Genomic DNA, 27,361 nt, shown 5'->3' on the forward strand with positions numbered 1-27,361 from the left:
AAGGGTGAGAGAGGAGCCCCTCTTCCCCCCGGGTGGTATTTTGAGGCTGTTTGGGCTCTCCTTTATTTTATCTTTAAAAACCTACTTGTATAGCTTTACCTTCAGTTTCCTTAAACTTGAAGGTTCCTTTATTAATATTAACTGTAGGGCAGATAACTTGGTTTGGAAGAAACTTAAGATTGTTTCTGGTCTACTAGGCCCAGGGTTGTCCTGGGCTGGTTCTGAAGAATTATGGGGAAGCCCTGCACTCCTGCAGATTTCTAAGCAGGGAAAGTGATATATATCCCTCCTATTCTCTTGCTTGCATTGAAGTCTACTGCGATAGCCTCTTAAAGAGGCAGTACACACTACCCCTTCCCCCTCCACAGAATAGTCAGCTGTCTAGACTGGACGTTTTTACTGCCACTTTGGTCTTTTCTTGGGTTGGGAAACGTTGGGAGATTTGTGGGAGGAGCTATAGGAGGCAGAATGGGGGGCCTTTATACTCCTAAATAAAACAAAATAAAATTTAAAAATAAGCATAATTTCAAAACCCAAAATAGTTCAAACCCACTCAAACTACAGCCTAGTCACTTGAATTTTAAAAACAAATCCTAATCCTCTGCGTGTAAACGCAAACTACATACCTTCCTACAGAAACTAACCCCTATTAACTGCCTGAGTAAATCAACGCTCCAATGCGAGGGGTGGGGGCGAATAAGCCCCTCCTCGTCCGTAACGCTCTGCGTAAATGGCCTTCCTCGCCTCTATCACGTTATTGCACTGTGTTTCTATAATGACAGCTCGGGGGCCCAAACCAGGAAAGCTTCTCTTCAAACGCCATTTATTTTTTTAAAAACTCCGGTTTTGAGGGAAGGAAGAGGTCTTGAATAAACAAGAAGAAAAATTCATATCCCAACAATGTATTTTCTCCCCGGCACAGAACGTAATCGATTTCTCTTCGTTCCATTTCACCCCCAGCACCAACAGTGGTTCCTCCCATTCCTACCTTCGGAGCCTCAGAGTATCCTATCAGGATCGACCTGGGCCTTTAGAGTTTAGGATTAGTTGGAACAGATCACGTGAACAGCTACATTGGCTCTGAATGGATGATGAGCTCCTAGTCATTGGCCCCTGTGGCTGGGGGTTGGAGGCGGAGTGCCGGCCAGGTTTGGCCCACGGTAGATGTGGAGAGCTGGATTTGCCTTCGCGCGATCGACGTCGGGGGCGAAGCAGCTCCAAGCGCGTCGAGTCCTTGACAGCCATCGCCGTTGTAACCGCGCGGGTCATCCACAAGCCGGACCCCGCCGAACTGCCATCGGGCATCTCCTGTGCCTTTCTACGGCAGTTCCGTCGACAGTCATGCCTGGCAGGGCCAAAGCCTCGCCCGTCTGCGGTCCCGACCAGCCGCAGGATTTGGAAAACAGCCACGGGGCCAAAGCCGGCGCAGCTCAGGAAGAACCTGAAGGAGGAGGTGAAGGAGGTGCTGCCGCTGCCGTCGCCTGCGGACTCAGCCCCAACTTGGGAGATCCGGAGATTGTCAAGTCCCCCAGCGATCCCAAGCAGTACAGGTAAGCAGACGGGCGTGGGCGATCCATGGTTGCAGACAGTTGTGTTTGCACTGGGCACTCAGGGAAAAGCAGTGCGGCTTCCCTATTTACAGCCCCCCCCCCAATGGTGAGGGACCCAATTCTAGATCATCCTAGTTCTCTAAAGCGTGATGTGTGCTTCTTACAGCACAGTTCACATGTTACAGTGAACATGTGTGCATCCTGTATCTACATGCATACATCTGTTTGTAAAAAAGAGCCAAAGTGTTTTCACATTTCATATTGAAGTAGGTTGTGTGGAACAATATGAAACCACGAACCAGTATCTGGATGAATGTGCAGTTTAAATCATACACAGTGAGCTGTAGGTGAATTGAACATAACAGAGAATAGTTCAGTGTATGGATAAAAAAATCCAAGTGTAGCTTCTTTATGGCATTCACAGTAACTTTTGAACAGGGTTTTGATTTTTCTTTATACATGCATTGAGTAATTCTCACATTATAGTTTATGCATGTACAGCTAAATGTGTGATTGAAACCTGACATTCATCCAGGTACTGGTCCCCAGTTTCATTGATGAAGTAAATGCACTCTGGCTGTTTCTTACAGATGTGTGTGTGTGTGTGCATGTAGGATATACATGTGCTCACTGAACAGGGTTTAGACAGTGCAGTGGTGAGTGTTGGAACTGGATTAAGTAGACCTGGAAATCATAAAAACCAGCTAGCTGTGTAACTTCTCTTTATTAGAACTAATGATGATTTTGTAATATTGTGGTTGGTCTCAATAAAAAGATATAAAAGACACTGTTCTAAAATGCATGTACCAAAAGGTGGTCTGTAAGTAACGTAAATAAATAAATTGTATGCTTTCACGAGCTCTTTGGAGGAAGGGTGGGTTGCAAATAACATGGATAAAGCTATAGCTGAGACTCCATTTATAATATCCCCAGGAAAACATTTGAAAGATATAGATGTTTTGTTACCCCAATTTTATTGCTTTATAAACAGTGCAATGCTAGGAAAAGTTACTCCAGTCTAAGCCGATTGAAGCCCAATGACTTCAGTGGGCTTTGACTGGAGTAACTTCTTTTAGAATTGCACTGAAAATGTGTTACCATCTTTCATCCTAGTCTTGTGCATATTTATTTCTTTTATTTACTTCTTTTATACACCAGCTTTCCCCCCAACGGGGACCTAAAAATAAGTCGAGACGTCGTCACTGAGGTTTATTCTCTAGTAAGTTTGTGTTCTGAAAAGAAGTACCTACGGTAATGTACAACTAGTAACAAGACATCTAAATACAGTTAAAAAGTTAAAAGATTTAAATGGCAACAGCATCCTTTGTAACAATTTTGAAATCTATGAGAAATAGAAAGAGTAAAACTACCTCTTCTTTACAGTTTTTTCTATTTGCTTTATTTATACCCTATCTTTCTCCAAATGGGGACCCAAAGTGGTGTAGATCATTCCCATCCTCTTCATTTTATCCTTACAACAACTCTGTGAGGTAGGTTTGGTGGGGAGAGTAATTGGCAAACTTTCATGGCAGAGTAAGAGTTGAACCCGGGATTATCAGGGGCCATGAGACCAAGCTCTACAAGGAAAGACTGAGGGATCTGGGAATGTTCAGTTTGAAGAACAGGAGGTTGAAAGGAAACGTGATTGCTCTGTTTAAAAGGCCATCACTTAGAGGAGGGAAGGAGCTGTTCCTGTTGGCAACAGAGGACAGGACTCCAAACAGTGGGTTTAATATACAGGAGGGAAGGTAACGGTAGGACATTAGCAAAAACTTCTTTACTTCAAGAGTAATTCAGTAGTGGCATCAGCTGCCTAGGGAGGTGTTGGGTTCCCCCTCACTGGAAGTGTTCAAGGAGCAGCTGGACTTGTCAGGGATGCTTTAGGCTGTTCCTCCATTGGGCAGGGGGTTGGACTAGATGGTCTCTAAGATACCTTCCAACTATGATCCCATGATTTATTGTTGAAAAAGTGTATTTCAGGGGATATGAAAAAGGAAAGGCTTATGCAGGCACATTGGAACATATGGCCACTGATTTTCATCAAGTGGGTGATTTCTAAGATACGCAATTTGAGGTGGGAAGTCACTAAACATTTGTTATTTAATTACATTTGTGTAATATAGATAATTTATATTCAATGTTCATCTTGAAATGAGCTACAGAAAGGTTAGTGATCTTCTATTAAAGTTAAGTGCAGTAAAGAGAACTTTACTGCGCTACTGAAGAGAACTGTGGTTCTCGAAAGCTTATGCTATGGTAAAGTTGCATACTGGACTCTTTACTATTAAAGTTAAATTCGTTTTTCCAAAGAAGTCTTACATCCTTAAATGTTTGGGTGGGTGGGGGTTAAGTATGATTCTTTCAGTGATTAAAATGAAATGATGGTGACAGTGCCTACATCATGTCAACTTCAGTGGGATTAAGCAGTTGCTGGAAATATTGGTCTTGGTTTTTAAAAATACAGTAAAACATTTGTTGATACCAGATATTCTTAATCTTTAATCCATTACCCAACCTACAAGTGACAATTTAGGACAGGCAGTGCAGTCCTAAGAAGATTTATTCCAGTCTAAGCCCACTGAAGTCAGTGGCAGTTAGACTGGAGTAATTCTGTTTAGGACTGCACTGTAAAAGCAGTACACTAGACAAGGCAACAGTATATAGGTATATTGATGATCTATGCAGATAAGGGAATGCAGGTTCTCAAAAAAGTGCCAACTTTAATTTTATTTTTTTGTTTCTCCTTTGTTGCGGTGTCCTCTCTGTTATTTTCTTTTTGGAGTCTCAGCACACATACCTAGGCTTTTTCCAGACGGCTTACCTGGACCCGGGACGTCGTGCCACGTTTTGTGCGACATCGCACAAAATTCGCGCGAGAAAACGTGATATTTCGCGTTTTCCCCGGCACGATCCAAAACATGGCGCGACATCCCAGGTGCAGGTAAGCTGTCTGGAAACGGCCCTAGTGTCATGGATGGAGTATTATTGTCTTTTGTTCTTGCTTATTTCTGTTTGCTGTGTGCCACTTTTTAAAGGACCTATGGGAGACACTTGGGATTTTATTCTCATGGCGGGATGAGAAGTGTAAAACAACTATCTTTTGGCTGTCAGCAATCACTAAAAATGGGGAGGAGTTGCCTAAAATCCCAAATGCCCCTTGTAAGGAACTGCAGATTTAAGGCCAGAAGTTTACTAAGAATGGCTGGACTTTGATTCAGTATGTAAGAGTTCACAGGCCTAAACTCTGGCCTGCCTTAAGAAATGTTCTGGCCTCTGCAGATTCTAAAACCTGCAAGCCAGTTACTATTCCCTGGAGATTCAGCCTTGAGGGACTGGCTCTCACAGCTCCTATCTTCACTCCCCTGTTTTCACATGGCTGGAAATGCTAATTAGACAGTTGGGCCCTATTGGCTGTTGGTTGGTAAGGTGATGACTGGAGGCCTGAAAAGATGGCCTCCCAGCATACTTGGTTCCCGTTTTTAACTCTTTCCTAACATCATGTGAAAGAGATGCTGCAGGTTCCATGCTCCATAGTGCTTCAGCACGCTGCATGGCATGGAAGAGGGCACACCAGCCAAATAACACCGGTGAGAAACAACCATCTTAAAGTTATTCAGAGAGGCATAAGTAGCAAGTTTAAGCTAGGCAGATTTTAGCTAAGCAATAGACAGGTTATTTGTTTTGTGTCTTTTGCCTGAATTCTAGTGCTTTATGCTCAGCAACACTCTGTAATCAATAAATTGAAGCTTGATTGACTCCTGTGTCTGGATTCATGAGTTGCACGTGGTTACAGCCTCAGAGAGAACCCAGAGACTGAAAAGTCTCACAAAAGATCAGGAACCTTCCTTCTGTTTACACTCTGGAATGGCTGTGGTCAGCGCCCAGGGATAGGAGTTGGGGGTCCTGGTTCATACACACATCTTTTGATCATCCATGAAGGGGTGTGATATCACCTAGTTTAAGAGTCAAGAGATTTGCATTTTTTAAAGGCAGAGGATGATATTTGACCTTCTTTCATTTAAACAGCTCTTTAATATTTCTTATGACAGGTGTGGCCAACTTCTTGAGCCCATGGGGATGGAATCTGTTGCTTCTCCCTGTTCATGACTTTTCTGCCCCCCCCCCCCCAGTTCTTGACAGGTGACAGACTTCTTGTCTGGCAGGTGCCCCTTTCCTGTCCTCGGAGGTGCACTGCAAGATAAGAAGCTGTTCAGCATCTTTCAGTCTGCTGCAGGGAAGGGTGGTTGGTGATGGGCAGGAGTCATACACTGGTTCTTACTTGCAAGCAACTCTCCTCTCATCGACTGAGAGATCAGCCCTCTACTTGGACCTCTGTGATGGTGCAGAAACTTCCAGGGTGGCCTTAGTTGCTAAAGAGAAGGGCACCTATGTAAGAAATGCACATTTCTGCTTGGGGGACTGGACCCTCTTGACCTTAGTGCTGTATGCTGATTTGGCTCTCAGTCAGTGTGCATCAGAGTTGTATACTGCTTAAAACTCAGAATGTGCCTCTCCCATAAGCAAACAAAAGGTCACTCTAGGACTGGAGCCCCTGCATCATCACAGGAAACTGGGGTGACTTCTTTACTGATGAGGGAGGCTCCTACCAGGCTGGCAAGAATGCACAACCTGAATTTCTGGTATTAAATTGAAGATCACAGTGGCTTTTATTCTCTTTAGATGAATAGAGAGGCATATCTTTGTTCCTGTAATGAAAGCCATGTATATTTTTCATTTGCAATTTTGAATGGCAACTGTTCCATTTAATAATGGAAGTGCCAATGATGACTGCTTGACACCAGTAAGGAAGAAACATAGAGCTGGAAGTTACCTCCTCCCCACTCTCCCAGTGACCCCTGTTCTGTGCCCAGAGGAAGGCAGAAAACCTCCAGGATCCATGGGCCAATCTGATCTGGAGGAAAATTGCCTCCTGACTCCAGAGTGGTGATTGACATTACCCTGGGCATATAAGAAAGGGCCACGAGAGCTGAGCACTGGCTCATCCCTTCCTACCAGCCCTCTGACAATCTTCCTAAATTCATACTGAGTCATAGAATCAGCACTGCTGACAGATGGTCATCTAGTCGCTGCTTAAAAATCACCAAAGAAAGAGAGCCCACCACCTCCCGAGGAAGCCTGTTCCACTGAGGATCCACTCTGTCAGGAAATTCTTCCTAATGTTTAGCCGAAAACTCAGTTTAATTATAACCCGTTGTTTCTGGTCCAACTCTCTGGTTGAGGCTCCATCCTCTATGTGACAGCCCTATACCAATACTTGTCATATTGTCTCTCAGTTGTCTCCTCTGTAGGCTAAACATACCTAGCTTCTTCAGCCTTTCCTCATAGGACTTGGTCTCAAGACCCCTCACTATCTTTGTTGCTCTTCTTTAACATAAGGATGTTGACATCTGCATAGCCAGTTGTTTACCCACAGCCTCATAGTCTCTTTAACATGTTCCAGGCTGTTCCAGGCAGTATCCTTTTTCCCCTGGATGAGCAAGAAGGGATAATCTGTGAGCTTGATGAGTCTTTCTAGCCTTTTTATCACATCCTGGATGCATGAACCTGATAAACAACATACCTTGCAACATGACAAGCCTGGTTTGCAGACTTTTTAGCCTCTGTCCCTCCCAGTAGGGAGTCCCCAACCACTATCGCACGTCTCCTCCCATTTTGGAGGCAGATGCATAAGTCCTCTTATCCACAGAGATTTCCTTTGAACTCTGTGGAGCCTTGGCTAGAAGTTCTTGTTCCAGAAGTCCAGGGTCAGTATCTACAGGAAGGTCCTGGAACCAACTGCTTAGGCTCAGAATGTCTCCTGATTTTCCTGCTCCTGTGGGTCACATTCTTCTACATACCCTCTTCCTGTATTTGGTGTTCTTCTTTTCCAAATATACCATCTCCTCCTCCTCTTGTTGCTCTCCCAAGAGTACTTCATGTGTTCTGTCTAAGAACTCTTCAACTTCCCTGATACAATGGAGTGTGGATAGGTGTGTCTCACGCCCTTGCATCTGTGCAGTTCTCTTATGGTTTTTACCACGTAGCTCTATGCTACTTTGCGAGTACAAAGTGGTCCACTGTTGCTTTTTTTCAAAGAAATGGAGGACTCCTTCCAGTTTATACTCTCGTCTGTTCAAAAGTAAAGGAATGGATTGCCATAGTGAATTAGCCTATCCCATGATTTCTACAAATGATCCATAAAGGATTTTTATCATGTTCTGTGTTTTAGTTTTTTGGATGGTATTATGATCCTGTGTTGTTGATGATATACATGCAATTTCCTAGATACATCAAGCTGAAAAATGGCTTGTGCGCGTTGCTGATTTCGGATTTAAATAACCCAGATGGTAGCCCTTGTTCAGCATCTTCAGAGGGAGAAGAGGAGGAGGAGTCCGAGGAAGGCACTGATGAGGATGATGATTCTGGAGCAGAGATAGAAGATGATCAGGAAGATGATGACTGTGGTGAATATGATGAGGATCTTGATGACCCTGACAGTGAATTAGAAGAGCTGACAGATAAAGAGGAGTCCAGGAAAAGGAACTGTACAGAAAAGCAGGTATGTCTTAAGTGCTTTAGGCTGGCTTTGTTTGAGTTGATCTGTTTGATTCGCTCAGAAGTCCCATTGGTAGAGATAGAGGGGGGAAAAGCACCTTGTACTTATGGAGAACTTGTGTGCTTTAGCTATGTGTTCAGTTCTGCATCAGTTGTTACAAGGGAAAATTCCATTCCTATTCTGTGGTTGATAGAGAAAGAGGATGAAAGAATGAAACCCAGCAGTGATATCTCCTCTTGTGTGATCATTTCCCTTTGTAATAGGAAAAAATGTTTGGACCCTAATCAAGAAAGATTTTTGTAACATGCCTCATCTAAGCTACTTTGATGCTAGAGTCCCAGCTATTTTGACATTCATATCCCTTTCTAATCTTTATAGCAGAGTGGGCCTCTAATTTGGGAAACCCAGGTTTGAATCCCCATTCTGCCATGGAAGATTGCCAGAAGATTCTGGTCCAGTCACATTTAGCCTAACTTGTCTCATAGGGAGGAATAAAGGAGAGGAGGAAAAAGTGATATTGTAAAGCTTATAAGCTGTTTGAAGTCTCACTGGTAAGAAAAGTAAGGTATAAATATCTAAGCAGTGCTGGTTCTCGTGGATGTATCACTTTTAGGGATCCATGCAGTTTTCTAATGGAGAATTTGATAGTTTGATGCATAAAATGGTGCTGTTTTCCCTAAACATTTTTGTGTTTTTGCTTCTTCTAGTCTGCAGCTGCCCTTTGTGTTGGTGTTGGCAGTTTCTGTGACCCTGATGATTTGCCTGGGTTGGCACATTTTCTGGAACACAGTATGTTTATGTTTAAATGTCATCTTTTGCAGTAGTAGCTGCTGTATATAGTTTTATCTTTTGTGGAGTTTTTAAATACAAATACTCAATAATTAGTACTGTGAAATTCAGCCTTGTTATTTTCCCACTTCAGTAATTGGAGAATAAATTATGTTATATTTGTAGAATAGCAATGGATATATGTTGAATCATTTTTTTAAAAAAAATTAGAGGCTGGAAGGTCCCCACTCAGTCCTCTTAACTCTACTGAGTTCAAGGAAGTAGTTTGCCAAAATGTGCATGTTCCCTTTATGCTTCTTTTATGTTACATCCTCTATGGTGTGTGCTTTTTTTCATTGAGTTTACACAGAATTTTCCAAAAGCAATGTTGTCTTTGACAAGTGCATAATTATAAAAAAATTAAATTATTTTCAAATAATGCCTTTTTTATATGCTACAAAACTTGACACAAAAAACAGGGTTACACTTACTAATAACCCTGTTAATCAAGTGGTCTTCTGTGCAGGCACACATTGGGACTGTGCATGAGCAGACCAGCCATGGAGAAGATTTCCAGAGCTTTCTAGAAGACTAGAAGCGCCCCTCCTCCCTTTGGCACTTTCCCACCAAAAATCACATGACCAGGAGTAGGGGCGTGAATTCCTCAGTTTCTCCATGTCACCGCCAGAGGCCTCCAGAAACTAAGATTCTAGAGAGTTCACAGTGGGGTAGGAGGGAAGGATATGTGCCTGCACTGAAGGCCACTCGAACAACAGTTACAGCAACCTGTTTTCATCTTCGTGGCTCCTGTGCAGTCCCACATTGGGAGAGCAGCAGGCTCACTTACTGAAGGAGGTGGGTGTGAAGCTCTCAAAGTAAGAGACTGTGGAGGACCACCTTCCCAACCAGATGCTTAGCGTCTCATTGGCATTTACTCAGAAGTGCTTCTAAAGAAGCTGAGTGCTCTCTAAAAGTATCCCTGACAAAGTATAAGCAGGAATGCAGCAAAGGAGAAAACAGCGCTCTGGTGGGAAGAGCCATGCTAGGTAAAGGGCATTGAACAGTCATGCACCCAAGGGAGAGTGTGATAGCCTCTACCAACCCTCAAAGGAAGAGTTGTGTGAGGGTATTGCCAGGTCTCTCTCGGAGCCTGAATGACTAATGCAGCTGATACTGTTGTGAGACATGAGGGCTGAAAGCCAACCTCTGGTAGGGTATCCTGGCCAGGGCATTGGACACATTAACATTGTGAAACTCTATGAATGGGTGGGGATATAGGTTAGAAACTCACCGTGTCCTCATTTCACAGGTGGAAGTGCTGTAAACTAAAAATGAAGCACCAGGGAAGTGCAAAAAGTTAATGAGGAGTTATACCTCTACTTTAAATGTCTTTGGAGATCCAAAAAGGAAGAGGAAAGTTTAGAATGTTTGAGTCCCAAGTATAATCAATAGCATAAGAAAGACCCAAGTCTTGCTATAGCCTCAGTAGAGACTCTTACCCACTTAGAGGTGCAAGATATGGTAGTCAAGGAGCAGCAATTGCCACTCAGAAAAAAAGAACAATGAAGGAGGTGTGAAGGGGCCAAAGAAAGGACAGGAGGTATGCACCAACAATGAACCTTGTTAACAGAACAATCTGCGCAGCAAAAACAGCCAGGAGATAAAACATAAAAACATTGGATTAGCAAGGACATTCCCCAATGACGTGGGTCCCTGTGAGCAAAGGAGCCAACCAAAGGGCAGGTCATGGACCATCAGTGTGTCGCAAGGCCCAGTAGCCCATGTCCCCAATCAAAGGATCCAGAAGTTGATGCTGGTTAGTTGAAGAAAGATTACAGCAATGCATAGCAATGACATGGAGCATTTGCAGTAAATCAAAACAAAGGAAGGTAAGGTATGTCTAGTACTCTTGGTGAAAGTAGTAGTAGTATGACAAAGTAATTTTGCAAAAGACCAGGAGCCAGCTGGAAGCACACCCTCATAGTAGGACTCTCAGACTGCAGGGGCAGCCACTGAGATGGCACTAAATCTGAGTCACAGCATCATGAGAGTACCCTGAGAAGAACAGTGTGCTGAAAGCATGAGAATGGTGCACATATGCTCTGTCTAGCAAAGAAGGGGGGGGGAAAGGGCATCCCATAAACTGAAGACCACATTCTGCCAAGGTGACATACACAGGTACATAAGAACACAGAAATGCATTGTGAAAGTGAAAACACTGAACAATCTTAGTAAAATGCAGATCAACTTAGACTGAAAAGGGAAAGGAAACTCTTTTTTAACTAGAAGGACGAAAAAGGGGGCTGCCCTGGAAAGGATCTGTAAAAACCATCAACAGACGAGAGGAAAAAAAACTATTGTGGTCTCAAGTGGGAGGGATATCCTAGTTGTTGTGTATTTTATAAATATTTAAGGTGTTGGATGCCATTAGCAATCTGCTTCCCCAACAGCAGAGGGACTTTCTGCAGGAAGGGTAGAGATTTGTGTGAATAAGACAGCCAACTGTAAAGACTACAATACACAAAATTAGATGACCTTGACCTAAAATAGGCTTTTCTATCTGTCCTCCTTAACAAATAAGGAGCGCTCAAATATAACACAGTCTCAGGGGGAATACTGAATTGAATAGTTCACTTAATGAGAGGACAGGCAATCTCCCCTGAGAGGAGAGGTGGGGAAGACTTTGGGCCTTTTGATCCCATAAAGCAATACAGATGTGAACAAGAATGGTAGGAAAACTTGAGTGGTGCACAAGCCAGCAGACATCTGAATTTTTACTTTCTCTTATAAAGCAAATCATGAATAAGGATAGACAAATGATTTTAAAGGATTTGACAGCAAGCCTGTTCCTCCCTATAGAGTGTTGTCTATCAGCCCTGAAGAATTCAGAGTCTCTGTGTGAAGTCACAGTAACAGCTACTATTTTTTTTGTATCATAGTATGGGCTAGGGCAGTCCAGCTCCAGATTAAACGAATAGACTCATCACGTATTCTACAGTTATAGGCTGTGAAGCATGCAAGTATCTGAAGGAGTAAGCTGAACTCACAAAAGCTCATAACAAATAAATGTTACGTCCTTAGGGAGCCACTGGGCTTTTACCTTATTCTACAAAGATGCAATCCTGCTATTGGAGATGTTCAGTGGCCTCAATTTATAACACTTTGACCGATACCCTATATGCCTCAGGATGGGGTTAAAATGTGTTTCATGCTTTCTTCAAAGGGGGTGGTAAAAGTATCCTAATGACCTGTTGATTAGCATCTTAAAGGAAAAATTACAGCAGGGGAATTCTGCTTCCCACATAGGCTAACATCTTATAGCATTCACAGTTTACAGTGACTGAATTAGAGATGAATTGCTATTTAATCTGCAGGCCATCAACAACAATAATGATGAGCACTGAGATGAAGTATAAGTTTGCTAAAGGATTGCAGCAAGGGCCCTGAGAGCAGCCAATTTAATGAAAGTTTCTGTGTCAAGGACTTCTTGTCCTGGGGCACCCTTTCTAAGTAGAAACATAAAATGTTTTTTAAAACAATGGACATGGAGTTTATCTAACCATCACCTTTCAACCCCAGTGGGGACTCAAAGTGGCTATAAAATTTTATACTTTTCCATTCCACCCACACAACAACCCTGCAAAGCAGGCCAGGCTGAGAGAATGCAAGGGGTCAAGGCCTCAGGAAAACCTTTCAGGCAGAATAGCTTTTGAATCTGGATTTCCCAGATCCTAGCCCAGTGCTTCAACCACTATACGAAACTAGCTCTGGTTAGAAATGATGTCATACTGGAATGACCCCAGAGACATGATGAACACAATTGCAACAAGAACTCTCTCCTAGCAGTGTCAGTGGTGATGCTGTGGAATCTGTTCCATGTTTTATGTTGGTCCCAGGACACTAGAATCTGGAGTAGTTCCAGTCCAGGTTTTACTAATGTCTGTGTAAACTGGCTGAAGGATTGCTAGGGAAGGCCTGTTCCAGGCCTTGTGTTCTTTTGTTTGTTTCTGCTGAGTAGAGTTACTCTGTGTTGACTAAAAGAAACTATTTGCACATTCTTAAATGACTGCTGGATCTTATAGCAATGAGACTGAAAAATTCATTTCCTGGAAGGAAAAAGGAAGCATGGACATACATGGAACCAACAGGAAAAAACTCCCTTCAAAAAGCATTGGGCTCAGAGGTGCAGGTTTATCATCTCTGTTAAAAGAGAAGCAGCTGAAGAGCCAAAGCCATTACATTGATGGTTCTAGGCTGCTATGTCACTGTGTCAGCTGTATTAACTTCTGCCTCAGGCAGAAGTTCTTTCAGTCAGACAGGCACATTTCCAAAGGCCTTGGGGAAAAACCTCTTAGCCTCAGATCCCAGGCCTTTGTTAAGTTATACATCCAAGTGTCTCCCCTCAGAGCTGACACAGCTGAGGAGGAGAGGAGCCTTTATCTAGGCAAGAATGCTGGCAAAGCCTTTGGGCAAGAGTCTTGGAACCATGGGCTGCTGCAGCCTTGAAGGAAAAGCCATTGTGAGGAGGCTCTGACAGACCACACCTCTGAATTTACCTTTAATCTGGACTTTCCTTCAATTAGTAGGGTTCCCAGATGCCTGCCAGTGGTGGGCAAACTCCTGGGGATTTGTCCCCTCGCCTGCCGCCCCCTGGAGGTTGCCCATCACCAGCAGGCACCCAGCAAACATGCGTAGTGCATGCGCTTTCTGCAGGGCAGCAACATGCCAGCCATGGGAGCATTCCTGCACTTCATTTGGGGCTGATTTGGGGCCCCAAATGGGCTGAATTGGCCCCATGTGGAGTGCGGGAGTGCTCATGCGGCTGGCGCGGTGATATCACCACATCAGCTCCGGGGCTCATGATCATGTGATGTTTGGGGCAGGAAAGCACCAAAGGGAGGAGGGGTGCTTCTACTAGAAAGTTCTGGAAATCTTTGTGGCTGGCCTGCGTGTGCTCAGTCCTAATACGTGCCTGCAGTGAAGCCTCGAAGATGAATATTAATTCTTAAGTGATCTGAGTAATCTCCTGATTTTCCTTTGAATGTAGCAATCTGCACATTGTCTGCTTTTCGTCTTGCCTTGTTATTGAGAGTAAAACTAGCCTAGGAGAACCCTGTGTCAGCTGTATCTGTGAAAAGGGATAGGAAGGTAATTTGCTGCTTTGGTACCTAATCTCTCACATTTCTTTACAATTATGCAATTGTCAAAGAAGACTTTGATTCTGGAATATTCTTTGCATCTTGTAGTGAAAAAGTTCCCTCTTGGATAAAATTATGAATTGTATTTTCTAATTGTTACACTTTCCTCTGGCATTCATATCTTTCTGCACTGAGAACTAACAGCTATCTCCTGGATTTTGTTTTCTTTCTAGTGGTTTTTATGGGCAGCTCAAAATATCCTGATGAGAATGGGTTTGATGCTTTTCTGAAGAAGCATGGGGGCAGTGACAATGCCTCAACAGACTGTGAGCGGACAGTCTTTCAGTTTGATGTACAGAGGAAATATTTCAAGGAAGCCCTTGATAGGTATCTCGATTATGCTAAATCAAAAATTAGCTTGTTCTGGATATAAGTGTCTTTCATATCATAGCTGTTACTGCTGTATTCTTTTATTAAGTAATTGATAAGGTGATTGTAAACATTTCAGTGCTTGTGGCCTTTCTTTGAATATGTGATCATGTTTGTTTCACCTACTATAAATTCAGATGAAAGGGTTGCATTCACCAGTTAATACTATAGATATTGATGGGTTTGATCCAGCACAAGCAGAATTCTACTCAAGTAGTAGGTCTTTCTCACATCATTTTTGTTAGAGCTGCTATGCCTTCTGAAAAACTACTCTGGAGGGCTTCTTGTACAGTATGCAATGTGGCATATAGGACTGCAGTGGAGGGAGAAATCCATGAAAAACAGGAACTCCCTTTTCCTTTGCATGTAAAGTTCTGTTAAGTCACAGCTGAGTTATGGTGATCCCTGCTGGGGTTTTTAAGGCAAGTGAGAAATGGAGGTGGTTTGCTGTTGCCTTCCTCTGCAGAGTCTTCCTTGGTGGTCTCCCATTCAAGTACTGACCGCACTCAGCTTCCGAGATCTGGTGAGATTGGGCTATACCATGCTGCCTTCTCTTTCCCCCTTTTCCTTTACATGAGTGGAATTGTTGTCATCTTGCCAAAGTTGTTTGGCTCTCAGCCAAGATATGATTTAACTTTTTATTGTAAATAGAGCTAGTTAAAAATGTGCTTAATTAAAGGAGAAATCTTAAACCGGGCCATTCCCTGTAGTGAAATTTGTAAAGGACCAGGGCCTTTGTCTCATTTTGTCTTTAGAATTTTTTAATTATAAGCACTGTCTCTGATAGGGAAGTCCAATCACTTTCTGTATTAGGCTATACAATTTAAAACAACAGAACACACTAGTGTGTGTGTGTGTGTGTGGGGGGGGGTTATATGGTCCATCTGGCCCTTTGTGCCATGGAGTTAGAGTTTACCAACCCGCACCTCCACCCTCTTTCCCCCCTGTGTATGGTGTGCAGGGAAAGGGGAATGGCGCCCTATCTGGAATATTGAAATGTATGCTGCTATATAAGATTTGATTTTATTGTTTTACTATTTTATCTGTTTAACTCTGTAATCTTACCTGTTGCTGTAACCCGCCCTGAGCCCGCTTGCAGGGAGGGAGGGCTATAAATGTAATCAATCAGTCATTTATTTACGTTGTTTATTTATTTAAAATATTTATTAGCTGCCTTTCCTCCAAGCTCAAGGCAGCTTATTATGTAATTACAGAGTAAATATGCAAAGGATTTAACGTTGATGATGGAACATTATGTAATTAAGCTATTTTCAAACTTTATCTAGGATGTAGGGAAGAGTTTACAATGCTGATATGCTGATCTATACAGTTACTTCAATGTAAGGCTGCAAGCCTAAGAACATTTTTCTGAGAGTAAGCCCTATTGAATAAAATGAAACTTATCTCTGAATATATGTATTTAGGAGCGTTTCCTAAGGCAACTGAAATTAGAAGATGTAGGCTAGAGTAACTGTGCATATGATTTCATTGTTAATCACTTGAGTACTTGTGCATTTTTCAGTAATAGCAAGACACATTAACATAACAGGGAAAAACTGTTTTTTGATGGTTCAAGTTCACTAAACCAAACATGCAGTCTTAACATGTGCATGTGAAAATTAATATTTTTTCTTTCAAAATAAGATTTCTAACATTGTATCAGACTGGTAGAGAAAATTTGTTTGTTGTACTTTTCTTTGTCAGGTGGGCGCAGTTTTTCATTCACCCTTTGATGATCCAGGATGCAATTGACCGGGAAGTTGAGGCTGTGGACAGTGGTAAGAATTCTGACTTGTTTTGTTATCTTGTGTTTAGTTTTTTAAAAACATTCTTTGTTTGATTTAAAAAGTATTGGTAGTATCCTGCCATGAAGCAATATAGTCAATGTATGGTTTTAAAGCAAACTTTTTAATACTTTTCTGAAGTTTTTTTTAAAGAAACTAGATCAGAACTGAATTATTAATAAGCACTTAAAAATTTTCACCACACATTCTTTACTATTTTGTAAAATGAAGAAAAACTCAATGGGCTGCATGCCAACTTGTATCCTAAAATGGAACTCTGCTTTTGAATGGAACTTTCCCACTTACCACTAGACAGCACAGTACGTTGGGTCCAGGTAACACCCAGAAACAGCACTGTGCGTGATTTGGAGGAGAACTGATTAAAAATCACTCCTCTCCTCCATCAGTGGAACTACTCTTCCTCCAGCAGAGAATATGTTAAATTCAACCCCATTACATTAACCAAAGGGGCAGTTGTATAATAGAGTATATTAGAGTCCAATTGTGTGTGTATTAGAAGAGCTAAGATTATCAGTTGATACTTGGATCTTTCAGGAATGCAATAAAGAATTTTTTTTATCTACTTTCTTTCTGGGAAGTTAACTAGAAGTGGATATTGTGAAGACCTGCATCCTGATCAAACAAGGGCAGTTTCCATGCATACATTTCTTCTGCTCTCAGACTGTCCTCTAGATTGGACCCTATGTATGCAGAAGGATGCTTCTGGGATAAAAAGCAGGCTGGAATCCCAAATAGACATAAAAGGAATTGTACCATTGAACAGACAAAGCCCTACAACTGGGCAACTAGGGGCTGCTTGTCCTCTAATCAGTGCTGGGTTGGATCTATACAAAGAAGCTGCTAGGAATCATCAGGGTTAATCATCCTGAACTTATATTCATTAAACATTCATCAGCGCACACAAGATTCCTTGCATCAGGGCCCTTTACATATATGTATTATAAGGTTCCCTGAAGGAAAGGTATACACAACAAGAGCCTTGCATATGAGCTTGGTTAGGTAGCTTCGATATTAATATTTTATCCTTTCTTCCTGTTTTGAGAAAGGGTATGCATTCATGGGCATGCTTTGGTCATGTTACTAACCAAGGTTGGTTTTGAAGTCCAACATTGTTTCAAATCTGAAAACCTTTTTTAAAAACAAAATAGAATATCAGCTTGCAAGGCCGTCTGATACAAACCGAAGAGAAATGTTGTTTGGAAGTCTTGCCAAGACTGGCCATCCTATGAAGAAGTTCTTCTGGGGTAAGTTATGTCATAATGTGCTATATATTTATATGATGTTTTTACTATCTTAATGTGAAATTCATGACAGCGTCAGTAAATGCAAGAGCTGATTTAAAGATTTGGATAAATATTTTAAATGGAAATTTGATGTTGTCAGTTTATACCTCGACCTTTGAGGATGAAAGGAGTGAACTAGCATATCTGATATTTATGTAATTTTATACATGAGTATTATAAACTCCCTGAGATTTCATATTGAACAAAAAGGCAACTGTCAGCTGTGTGCTCAAAAAGGTGGAGTCATAGGACAGTTTCCACAGATTTGGATTTCTTTTAGTGGTAATACAGAAAATTATTTTACAGCATTATATAGGTCTGCTTTGGTTTTTTAGAGTAGGGGTAATGAGAAATAATACTCAATAAATTAATGTAAAGTATACTTCAGATAAAAGAAGTACTGTGAATTACAGAAGTAGTGTACAGAAATTTCTGGCCAGGTTAGTGCAGCAGAGTGAGAAGATAACACTCCCTTTCCGCAAATTGTTGACACACAGATAACTCCTGACATTTGTATGTGAGGATCATTCCTGTTCACTTCCAAACTATTCCTCTTGGTCTCCTCCTCCTGTGCGAGGGTGTTGTGCACAGGTTTTTTTCAGGTTGCAGGGCAGAGAGAAAGGAAGACACATAGCAAGTATTTAGGCAAGGAAAGCGAAGTGATGAGGGGGAGACCTCTTTCTTCATTAAATTCTGTTTCTTGCAGTTGGAGGCACAGAAGGGGAATTTGGGTTGGTCTCAGGAGGAGTGTGAGCAGTAGGGAGAGGTCTGGACAAAATGCTTGTATATTATTTTCAATGCATAGTACTTTTCTGTAGTTTTTGCTGTGGCAATTGTTTTAATTGTAGGCGGAAATATCTTTCCCCTTTTGAGTTTCTGCTTGGTACTTTAGTGCAGACATTTGTCAAGGATAATATTAAATTGTTAGGCTTTTTTAATCAAAAGGCTCAGTATGAGAATTTAAAATAGAATGGCTTTAGAATAAGCAACTTTTACTTTTAATGTTTATAGGTAATGCTGACACTCTCAAACACGAGCCAAAACAAAATGATATTGATACTTACACCAAGCTGAGGGAATTCTGGCAGCACTATTATTCGGCTCACTATATGACTTTAGTTGTGCAGTCCAAAGGTAATGATTATTCAGTTTACGTTGTAGATGCATATTGTGATGCAGTGAATTGATATTTGGTTGGAGCTGGGCAGTAGTGAAAACTGCAGAAATTCTCCTTTATTGGCTTGTAGTAGAAAATGGCAGTTATTTTAATTAAGAGATAGTTGGATTATTTGGCTAAGCACTCTCCATTCTTTCATTTTTGTAATGATATTTGAGTTTGTAGTTAATCTTGATGAAGCAGACGTTCTTTTTAGATCAGTAAAGATGGGGAGAGGTTTTCCCTGAAGGGACATTTGAGATCCAGTTATCTTTAAAGTACAGCCTATGTAATTTTTGTTTAATTATTGGATTGAATCTTGCTTTTTGAGCAGTGCATTGAGTTCTGTTCTAAAACTCCCTTAAACACTTCAAGTTAAAAATTCATTTTCAAATTTGTTTAAAAACTCAAATCATAACATAAATTTACCTGTGAGAAGAGATGTGGGTGGGAGATCAGGCTGAAAAACAGAGTTTTAAAATATTGAACTCAAAACAAAATAAACCAACCAAGAACAAAATCTAAGCAGACGAGCAACCCCCCCCCCCGCAAAAATCCTTCTGAGGAGAGAAGTAGAGGGGCAACTGGGAACTAATGTAGGAGCAGGTGCAGGAGGGTGTCCTTGTCTGCCTTTTTGTCTGTCATGGGGCTGTTGATCTTGTATGGCAACTGTAGTTTCATGTGAACGTAAAATGTACTGTTCAGCCACGCCCAAGGATGTGATCCCATTTTGGGTTTAGGTGTAATTTGGATACAGTGCCTGAACTGTGCCTACAGGCTTTATGATGTTTCCACTTCTGCTCTAGCCAGTTGAGCAACTGGTTCTGCTCCCCCAGTATAACTAGACAGCAAACAGGATCTTTATGATACCTTTGATCTAAGAATGTGCTTCTTTCCTACATGAAGTTATTAAAACTTTTTTCCACCTTCCTAGAAACTTTGGATACTCTGGAAAAATGGGTGACTGAAATCTTTTCAGAAATCCCAAATAAGTAAGTTTCTTTTCCTACAATTTTTGTAATAAACTGTATGCACCATTTTGTATGTAGATCACACAACAAAATCAGCCTTGCATATATGTTCATCTCTGCTCTGCCCTAGGTTTTTCTTCTTCCTCACTAGCATTCCCCTACTGTGCTTTCCCCCAGATTCATTTAACAATAACGTGTGTGTGTGTGCGTGTGTGTGCGGGGGGCGGGAATCAGGAAAGAAAAGATTGCACTACTGGGTTTCCCCAAGTGACATAGAAGGTTAAGGGAACAGAGATTTGGAGGAAGATGGCACAGAGGTTTGGGGGAAGAGGAAAGGAAGCTGTTGCAAAAGGTTGTAGGAAAACTGCTATTCATTGTCACTCATAAATAGTTCCTATTTGCCTTTTATTACTGGTAGTTTTTCATTGTTAAGATGAGAATGCTTCAGTTTGGAGGCAGCGGGCAACCTTGCATACAGTACAGCATAACTTTATTGTAGTTACAGTATATGTTGCTGTGTGATAGAATTCTGGATTTGACTGCTTGTATGCTGCCTGGGAACTGACCCTCTTCTTAATATTGGATGCCCATAATCTTGGTTGCAGTAAATTGGACTTCACATTCAAATGATACAATTTATTCCTTGGAAGTAGTCAGTTAAAATAAAAGGCAAGCTTTGCACACATTTCTTCATGTTAACAAATTAAGACTCCTAATGAGCCTGTTGACTTTAAAAGAAATACTAAGGTATTCGTTTTTTCCCCCTAAAGCTGTATCTGTTTCATCTTGGTTGTGCTTTCAGTTTTGAGTACTTGTCAGATGTTCCTTATTATGTTGATAATGTAGAGTTTTACTAAGTGGTGTAGCAACAGAAACTAGAATGTGTTCACTTTATTAAAACAATTTGCATAGATGGTAGGAATTCCAGTGTACTGTTAGAATTCACTGTTGGTGTGTGAGGTCCAAAGACATTAGCTGCATTCATACGTCACAAAGAAATAGGCTTGTTTGTGATGGGCACTGCCCTGCCATGTTGCCATGCTTATGTATTCCTTCCCTCCTCCCCTCCATAAGTGGAGTCTGACTGAAGTTCTCCTTGTTGTGGAAAAATTCAGACTCCAGTTTGCCATGAATTTGAATGTAGGTGCCTGAACCAAATGGAGTTTTCTTCTCTTCGACCTAGGAGCCTATATTCAGATGTCATGGCAAATTGGAGTTTGGACGAAGGCTTCTAAAACAAGTAAACCTTTGTTCTATGCATATGAGTGGAGGAGGAAGGGAGTATGTGAGGATGGCTACAAGCCAGTGTCATGCTTGTCACAAACAAACCTCTGTTTATGTCTGAATGCAGCCGATGTTTTTACTTCATTTCAGCTAATTTTTCATATTACTTGCTTTATGGTCTGCAGTCAGTTTTGTTTTGCCTAGCATGGTGCCTAAAGACATTCATAAAAGAGTGTAGAAACCCTGGATTTGAACCACCATAGAACAGTGCAGCACCTTTAAATACCTGGGGATTACCTTTAGCGAAACTCTGTCTTGGAGGGTGCATCTGGCAATAACTAAATCTGCAGTTCTTAGGTCAATCGGTGCCATTCTGAAATGTTACTATACAAAAGGAGGTTTTCTAATAGACCCGGCACTGAAAATATACTTGAGCAAGGCGGTGTAGAGGTCCGGGGTTGGAAAGATTGTTTAATTACAGCTTTGGAATCTATCCAAAACCATTTCCTAAGGAGAATTTTAGCTTTACCAAAAGGTGTTCCTGCAGCTCTTACGCGAGTAGCGCTTGGCCTACCCTCAGTCAGAGCCCGTGTACATCTAACCCCTGGATTTCTGTCCTAGAGTTTCTTTTAACAGACAAGGTCAGTGACACTGATGAAGTCCTTCATCTGATAGAAGAGTCAGCTTACATTTTAGGCTTTTAAAAAAAAAGAAAATATGGCCAGAAAGCAGTTTTTGGTTCAAACTTTTCACGATTCTGAATGAACAGGTAGAGCAGATAGATCCCACCTCAGAGATCCCTGCTTGCAGCAGTGAGCTGTATGCATGTTGCTATATAGGAAGATCTTCTCTAATGGTAATATAGATCACCAGTCAGGATTCACAGAGGGTATGAGTATCTGGAATCGGCTCTCCACTCCCAACATGTGATTGGTAGGTGATGGGTATGGGGGACTGCATCGAGAAGTATGATCAGTGTGTCTGCCCTGTGGATCTCTGTTGCTGGCTTGCAGTGATGCTATGTGACATTTTTTTCTTTTCTATTTAAAGTGATTTATCCAGACCAGTGTTTAGCCATCTGACAGAGCCTTTTGACACACCTGATTTTCACAAAGTTTACAGAGGTGAGTGTTTAAGATAGGCTGTTACTACAGTGCTGAAACAAATCGTGCATTTTGAACTTGATTTTTCTTGTACACTTTACTTTAAGCTATTATGATGAGAATATTAGGGAATAATCATGCCTTTACATTTACAGTTTTTTTCCCCTTCAGTTGTTCCAATCAGAAAGACTCACTCCCTGAACATCACGTGGGCGCTTCCGCCACAAGAACAGTATTACAGGTGAACATTTAAACTCACCTTATGAGGGAACCCTGATGTGAGTGCTATGAAACTGAATTAAGCTTATGTTGATATAGAATTAACTGGCTGGTAATCACAGTGATCACTTTCATTTGTGCCAAAGATCAGAATTTTCAGCTGATTTCCGTCTAGGTGACTATTCTGAAATGGTAGATGAAGTCTAGTTTATGTGTTGCTGCTCTCCAAAGCCCAGAATTCTAGACATTCCCATTTTACTTATTACTGTAAACAATGATCTAATCATCTCTTTTCTTTTCTAGAGTAAAACCACTTCATTATATTTCCTGGCTGGTTGGACACGAAGGCAAAGGAAGTGTTCTTTCATTTCTTAGAAAAAAGTATGTGCTCTAACAGTGCAAGTTAGCAACAAAGGATAATAGAAGAATTTAAAATACTTTTAATGTTTAATTGCTCAATTTAATAGTTATATTTATTTCCATATGTGCAGTACCAGTTGAAAATTATATCAGTTTACTCTGTGACTGAGGCTGCTATCTTATACACATTTATTTGGGAGTAAATAGCATTAAACTCAATTGTACCTACTTCTGAACAAACATGTATAGGGGTTGGGCAGCATGTTAAAGAAACTGTTACAAAATATTCTGAATTTGGAGATGAGTATTAGCTTGGAATTATATATTAATATCCATTTGCTAGATATGTAAAAGTGACTTGATAGTACATTTTTAAAAACTGAATGTTGATACTTAATACTATTTTACAAAACAATATATTGGGCAACAAACTAAGTGATTGAAATGTTATCTTTTGATTTGATGTTTAAGAAAAAGTTAAAAGTAATCTGGATAAATCTCATTGAGAATCCTTGTCATGCCTACTGAGTAGGCGTTAAAAAATAGTTATGGTCCATCCTTTGAGGAGATGAGCCTGAGCAGGACCTGAAAATACCCAATTCAATGGAAGAAGATGCTGAGTTGGATCCCACCTAAAATTTGTATGCATGCAAGAGGAGGTGGACAAATTTCACTATTTTCCCCCTCCCTCAGCTGACCTCTGATTCCTCCTCAGCTATGCCTTGGTGCCCCCTGTCCCTGCATAGCGTCATTTGGTAGGGGGCATTCTGAGCTGCTGATATTATTATACAGACCCTCCTGAAGAAGCATCAGTGAAACATGTAGAGGGCGTATATTTGAATAAAATTACTTTTACCACTGCACCACTTTTTTTTTAATTTGTTAGTTTGTTGCTGCAATAAAGGTGCCAGTCTCACCTCCAAAGAGAGGGAATTCCACAACTGCTTAGGGAAGCAGTTGGGAAAGCTTTCCCTTGGATATCTACCAGCCAGCTCTTGGATATGCAGGTTCTTGCAGGCAGTCTCGCCTGACAGAACTTCAGCAGGTTAAATGGGAAGTGATGGCCCTTCAGATACCCAAGACCTAACCTACTTAGGGCTTTAAAGGTAAAAACCAAACTGGTGAAGTTGGTATGAGTATTGGCTTTATATACTTATTATGGTAAACCTGGGTCAGTATTTTCACTGTTGCATTTTCTACCAGTATAAGGTTCTGGACTGTTTTTGATGGCAGCCTGATATACAGAGCACATTATAGTACTCCAACCTGGATATTGCAAAGGCATGTGTGACTGTAGCCAGATTTGCTTTCTTTAGGAACAGTTGCAACTAGCCATTTTATTTTGCAGCTAATTAAAAAGTGTATTGGGAATTTGGGTAAAAACTTCTAAATCAACTGGTGATTATGTTTTGTAAGAAGTGATATCTTTTCCATCAGATTCTGGGCACTTGCATTATATGGAGGAAATGGTGAGACAGGATTTGAGCAAAACTCCACATACTCAGTCTTCAGTATCTGTGTGACTCTGACTGATGAAGGTTACAGGCACTTCTATGAGGTAAATGCAGCTGCAGCTTGGAATGCTTATGACTTTTGTTTATTCTAGTTGCCAAAAACATGCACACTTTTGTTTTTCTATTTTCAGGTTGCTCATGTTATATTCCAGTATTTGAAAATGTTGCAAAAAACAGGACCAGATCAAAGGTACCCAAAACATTGCAATTTGATTCTAGCCAAGCCTCAGATAGTATTGGTTTCCTCTTGACTGACAACAATAGAGAGTCAATTACTCTAAGAAGACTTGTCCTAGGAAAAAGCAATGAAAGCTAGTCTGAGCTCAGAAATTTTAGAATAAATTTAAAGGGGTACCAGAATTTCCACCTATACCTTATATCTACTATCTACTTGTCTGGAGTATTATTACTGCTGAGAAATTAAATTTTTGGAAATTGTGCTTTGTTAATTTGTTGACAAGTGTCATTGAATAATGAGAGGATGCTTTGTTGTAAACAGAATATGGGAAGAGATCCAGAAGATTGAAGCTAACGAATTTCATTATCAAGAACAGGTGTGTTGTTGCATAAATCTCTGTAAGTAGTGAGCATAAAGTTTTTTCAAATATTCTGAGGTTTTTACATTATAACTTACCCTTAGCTGTTCTCTAGCCTCATGAAATTTGGAAGGTACATATGAGATGAGGAAAATGAGAATTGTTATACTGTTCTTTACATATTTATCCAAAATGTAGCTTGGTTTACAGCCTCAAGTATTTTCCTGGGGTTTTGTTGTCTCTTTTGCCTTGCTGAATTAAAGGTGCGTCCCTCCCCCACTTTGATGATGTACTTCTGTAATCAGAGCTCTGATTTATTGGTCTTTATAATAAATCTCAACAATATCTTTTTCACTCTATGCTTTCCATTAAGTATAGAAGATTATTTGAAAGGATGTATACATTTTTAGCCCCATAACTTCCACTAGCTGAAATAAGTGGCCATTCCATCTCTTACAGGAACTAGGAACATGGAATCAAAGGGATAGTGACTCGGGGTGGGTCCCTCCTCCTTTGGAAGATATATCTTAAATCTCCACAGTGGAGAACTTGGTTTCAGAGTCCTGCTTAGAATGAGTTCAAGAGAATAATTTCTTACAACATCCATCAAACTGTTTTCTTGAATACTGAAAAAACAGATTCCCCTGGAAAAAATTCTATAACAATATTTACTAAAGTGCTCAATCATAGAAAAGTGCTATGAATAAATACAGTATTATACATATGCAGTTCCTAAATGCAATCAATAAACATAGCACACTAAATTCATACAATTCTACTACTGTTGGTTGTTGTGGGTTTTCCGGGCTGTATTGCCGTGGTCTTGGCATTGTAGTTCCTGACGTTTCGCCAGCAGCTGTGGCTGGCATCTTCAGAGGTGTAGCACCAAAAGACAGAGATCTCTCAGTGTCACAGTGTGACATTGAGAGATCTCTCAGTGTCACTGAGAGATCTCTGTCTTTTGGTGTTACACCTCTGAAGATGCCAGCCACAGCTGCTGGCGAAACGTCAGGAACTACAATGCCAAGACCACGGCAATACAGCTCGGAAAACCCACAACAACCATCGTTCTCTGGCTGTGACAATACAATTCTACTACTTATAAAACATTCAATACATAAATAAACTGGAAATATCACAATAGTATTCCGATGTAAGTCACAGCAATCAAATAGACAAGAATTCCATCTCATAAAGAAGTCTTCGGTACATTCCAAAGTATATCCAAACATCCATTCGTTAGCTAAGTACTGAAGACTTCTTTATGAGATGGAATTCTTGTCTATTTGGTTGGTTTTTTGGCATCTGTACTCTCCCCCATAAGCCTCTTACTAGTAGTACTTTAATATTGAGCCTGAGTAAGGGTGGATTTGAACAATTCCCTGATCTGTCCACCTCTACATTGTGTTTGCGGTCACCATGCATTAGAGAATTAATTCATTTGTCTGCCATGGTTGGCACCAGATGGGCTTGACTGCCAGTGTTCATTTGAACTAGCTATTGAAATCTAAAATCCTTTCAGGGAAATTATTTATTTTGCCCCTGATACATGGCAAATGTAAAAGTCAGTGTACACTGGAGAAAAATTAATGTCTGAATTCCACCCTTAGACTCAGCCAGAAGCAAGATAAAAAAAATCTTCCGTGTTATTAGATGGTAAATAGAATTGCTTGTTTACAGACTGATCCCGTTGAGTATGTGGAAAGCCTTTGTGAAAATATGCAGTTGTTTCCAAAGGAGGACGTTCTGACAGGAGACCAGCTTCTGTTTGAATACAAGCCAGAGGTAAGTGAATGTTGTAAGTCCTGTCTGTTGTTAGGAGAGACCAACCTGGTCACTGAAGATGAGAGCTGGGGATATCTTTACTTGGATCACATTGAAATCAATTTCAGATTCATGAAAATATTTCATGATGGGGAAGGGCTTACAGTCCTTCATGCTCTGTATTTTTTCTTTTTCTTCTTTGTCAAGCAGTGGAATGAAACCCTGTAGTTTTGTATGCTAAGGGAGAAGGCTGCCTCTGAAACTTTTCTCTTTGCAGATCATTGCTGAGGCTCTTAACCTGCTGCGTCCCCAGCTGGCTAACCTCATTCTGTTGTCTGCCTCCCATGAAGGCCAGTGTCATCTGAAGGAGAAGTGGTTTGGCACACAATACAGTGTTGAAGGTAATCTTGAATTCTGGTAAAAAAAACCCTTCAGGTATAGAGAGGAGCTATTACTGGCCCAGCAGTGGTATAAAGTACAGAGGGATTGAAGTTCTAGTAATTAGAATCTTACTGTTAGTCGAGGAACCCCCTAAGTTGCTGAAAGATGGAGTTTCTGTCGGGGTTAACAAAAAAGCTGTGATTTGAACCTCATCACCTGCAAAGAGATCTGTTAGATCAAGAATGAGTGACCTTATCCTGCTGCAACCGAAGAAGAGACATAATGGGTATGAGCTGAGGAGGGGAGAGATATTTTTAGAACAGCTACATATACAGACCTCAGATCCTGCTTGACTATCTGCTTCCAATATGCTGATTTTCTGTTTATTACAGATATAGATAAATACTGGAGTGACATGTGGGCTAGTGATTTCATGTTAAATCCAGACTTGCACTTGCCTGAAGAAAACAGATATATTGGTGAGTAGCACATGGTTTCTTATGCATGGAACACAAATCTGAATGTGGTTTGGGTTCCTTTTTTGAAACGTGGCTAAAGATTAATACTTGTATTTGATTACAAAATGAATATTTTTACAGCTATG

The 27,361-nt window shown here is 40.9% G+C and overlaps 1 protein-coding gene across 1 annotated transcript in view; it reads left to right on the plus strand.

The window, feature by feature from the left end:
• The first annotated feature begins 1,101 nt into the window (after positions 1 to 1,101).
• NRDC (nardilysin convertase) overlaps positions 1,102 to 27,361 on the plus strand; it is a 50,371-nt gene continuing 24,111 nt past the window's right edge. The window contains exons 1-17 of the mRNA XM_054979278.1: positions 1,102 to 1,550; positions 7,836 to 8,109; positions 8,814 to 8,895; positions 14,246 to 14,399; positions 16,146 to 16,219; positions 17,395 to 17,490; positions 18,541 to 18,663; positions 19,620 to 19,677; positions 21,931 to 22,004; positions 22,155 to 22,224; positions 22,506 to 22,583; positions 24,000 to 24,120; positions 24,208 to 24,266; positions 24,576 to 24,630; positions 26,293 to 26,397; positions 26,654 to 26,777; positions 27,150 to 27,236. Coding sequence (XP_054835253.1) covers positions 1,165 to 1,550; positions 7,836 to 8,109; positions 8,814 to 8,895; positions 14,246 to 14,399; positions 16,146 to 16,219; positions 17,395 to 17,490; positions 18,541 to 18,663; positions 19,620 to 19,677; positions 21,931 to 22,004; positions 22,155 to 22,224; positions 22,506 to 22,583; positions 24,000 to 24,120; positions 24,208 to 24,266; positions 24,576 to 24,630; positions 26,293 to 26,397; positions 26,654 to 26,777; positions 27,150 to 27,236 — 2,020 coding nt within the window. The 5' untranslated portion in view covers positions 1,102 to 1,164. The remainder of the gene's footprint in view (positions 1,551 to 7,835; positions 8,110 to 8,813; positions 8,896 to 14,245; positions 14,400 to 16,145; positions 16,220 to 17,394; positions 17,491 to 18,540; positions 18,664 to 19,619; positions 19,678 to 21,930; positions 22,005 to 22,154; positions 22,225 to 22,505; positions 22,584 to 23,999; positions 24,121 to 24,207; positions 24,267 to 24,575; positions 24,631 to 26,292; positions 26,398 to 26,653; positions 26,778 to 27,149; positions 27,237 to 27,361) is intronic.

Source organism: Eublepharis macularius, chromosome 5 (assembly GCF_028583425.1).
Source record: "Eublepharis macularius isolate TG4126 chromosome 5, MPM_Emac_v1.0, whole genome shotgun sequence".
In the NCBI taxonomy this organism is placed as follows: Eukaryota; Metazoa; Chordata; class Lepidosauria; order Squamata; family Eublepharidae; genus Eublepharis; species Eublepharis macularius.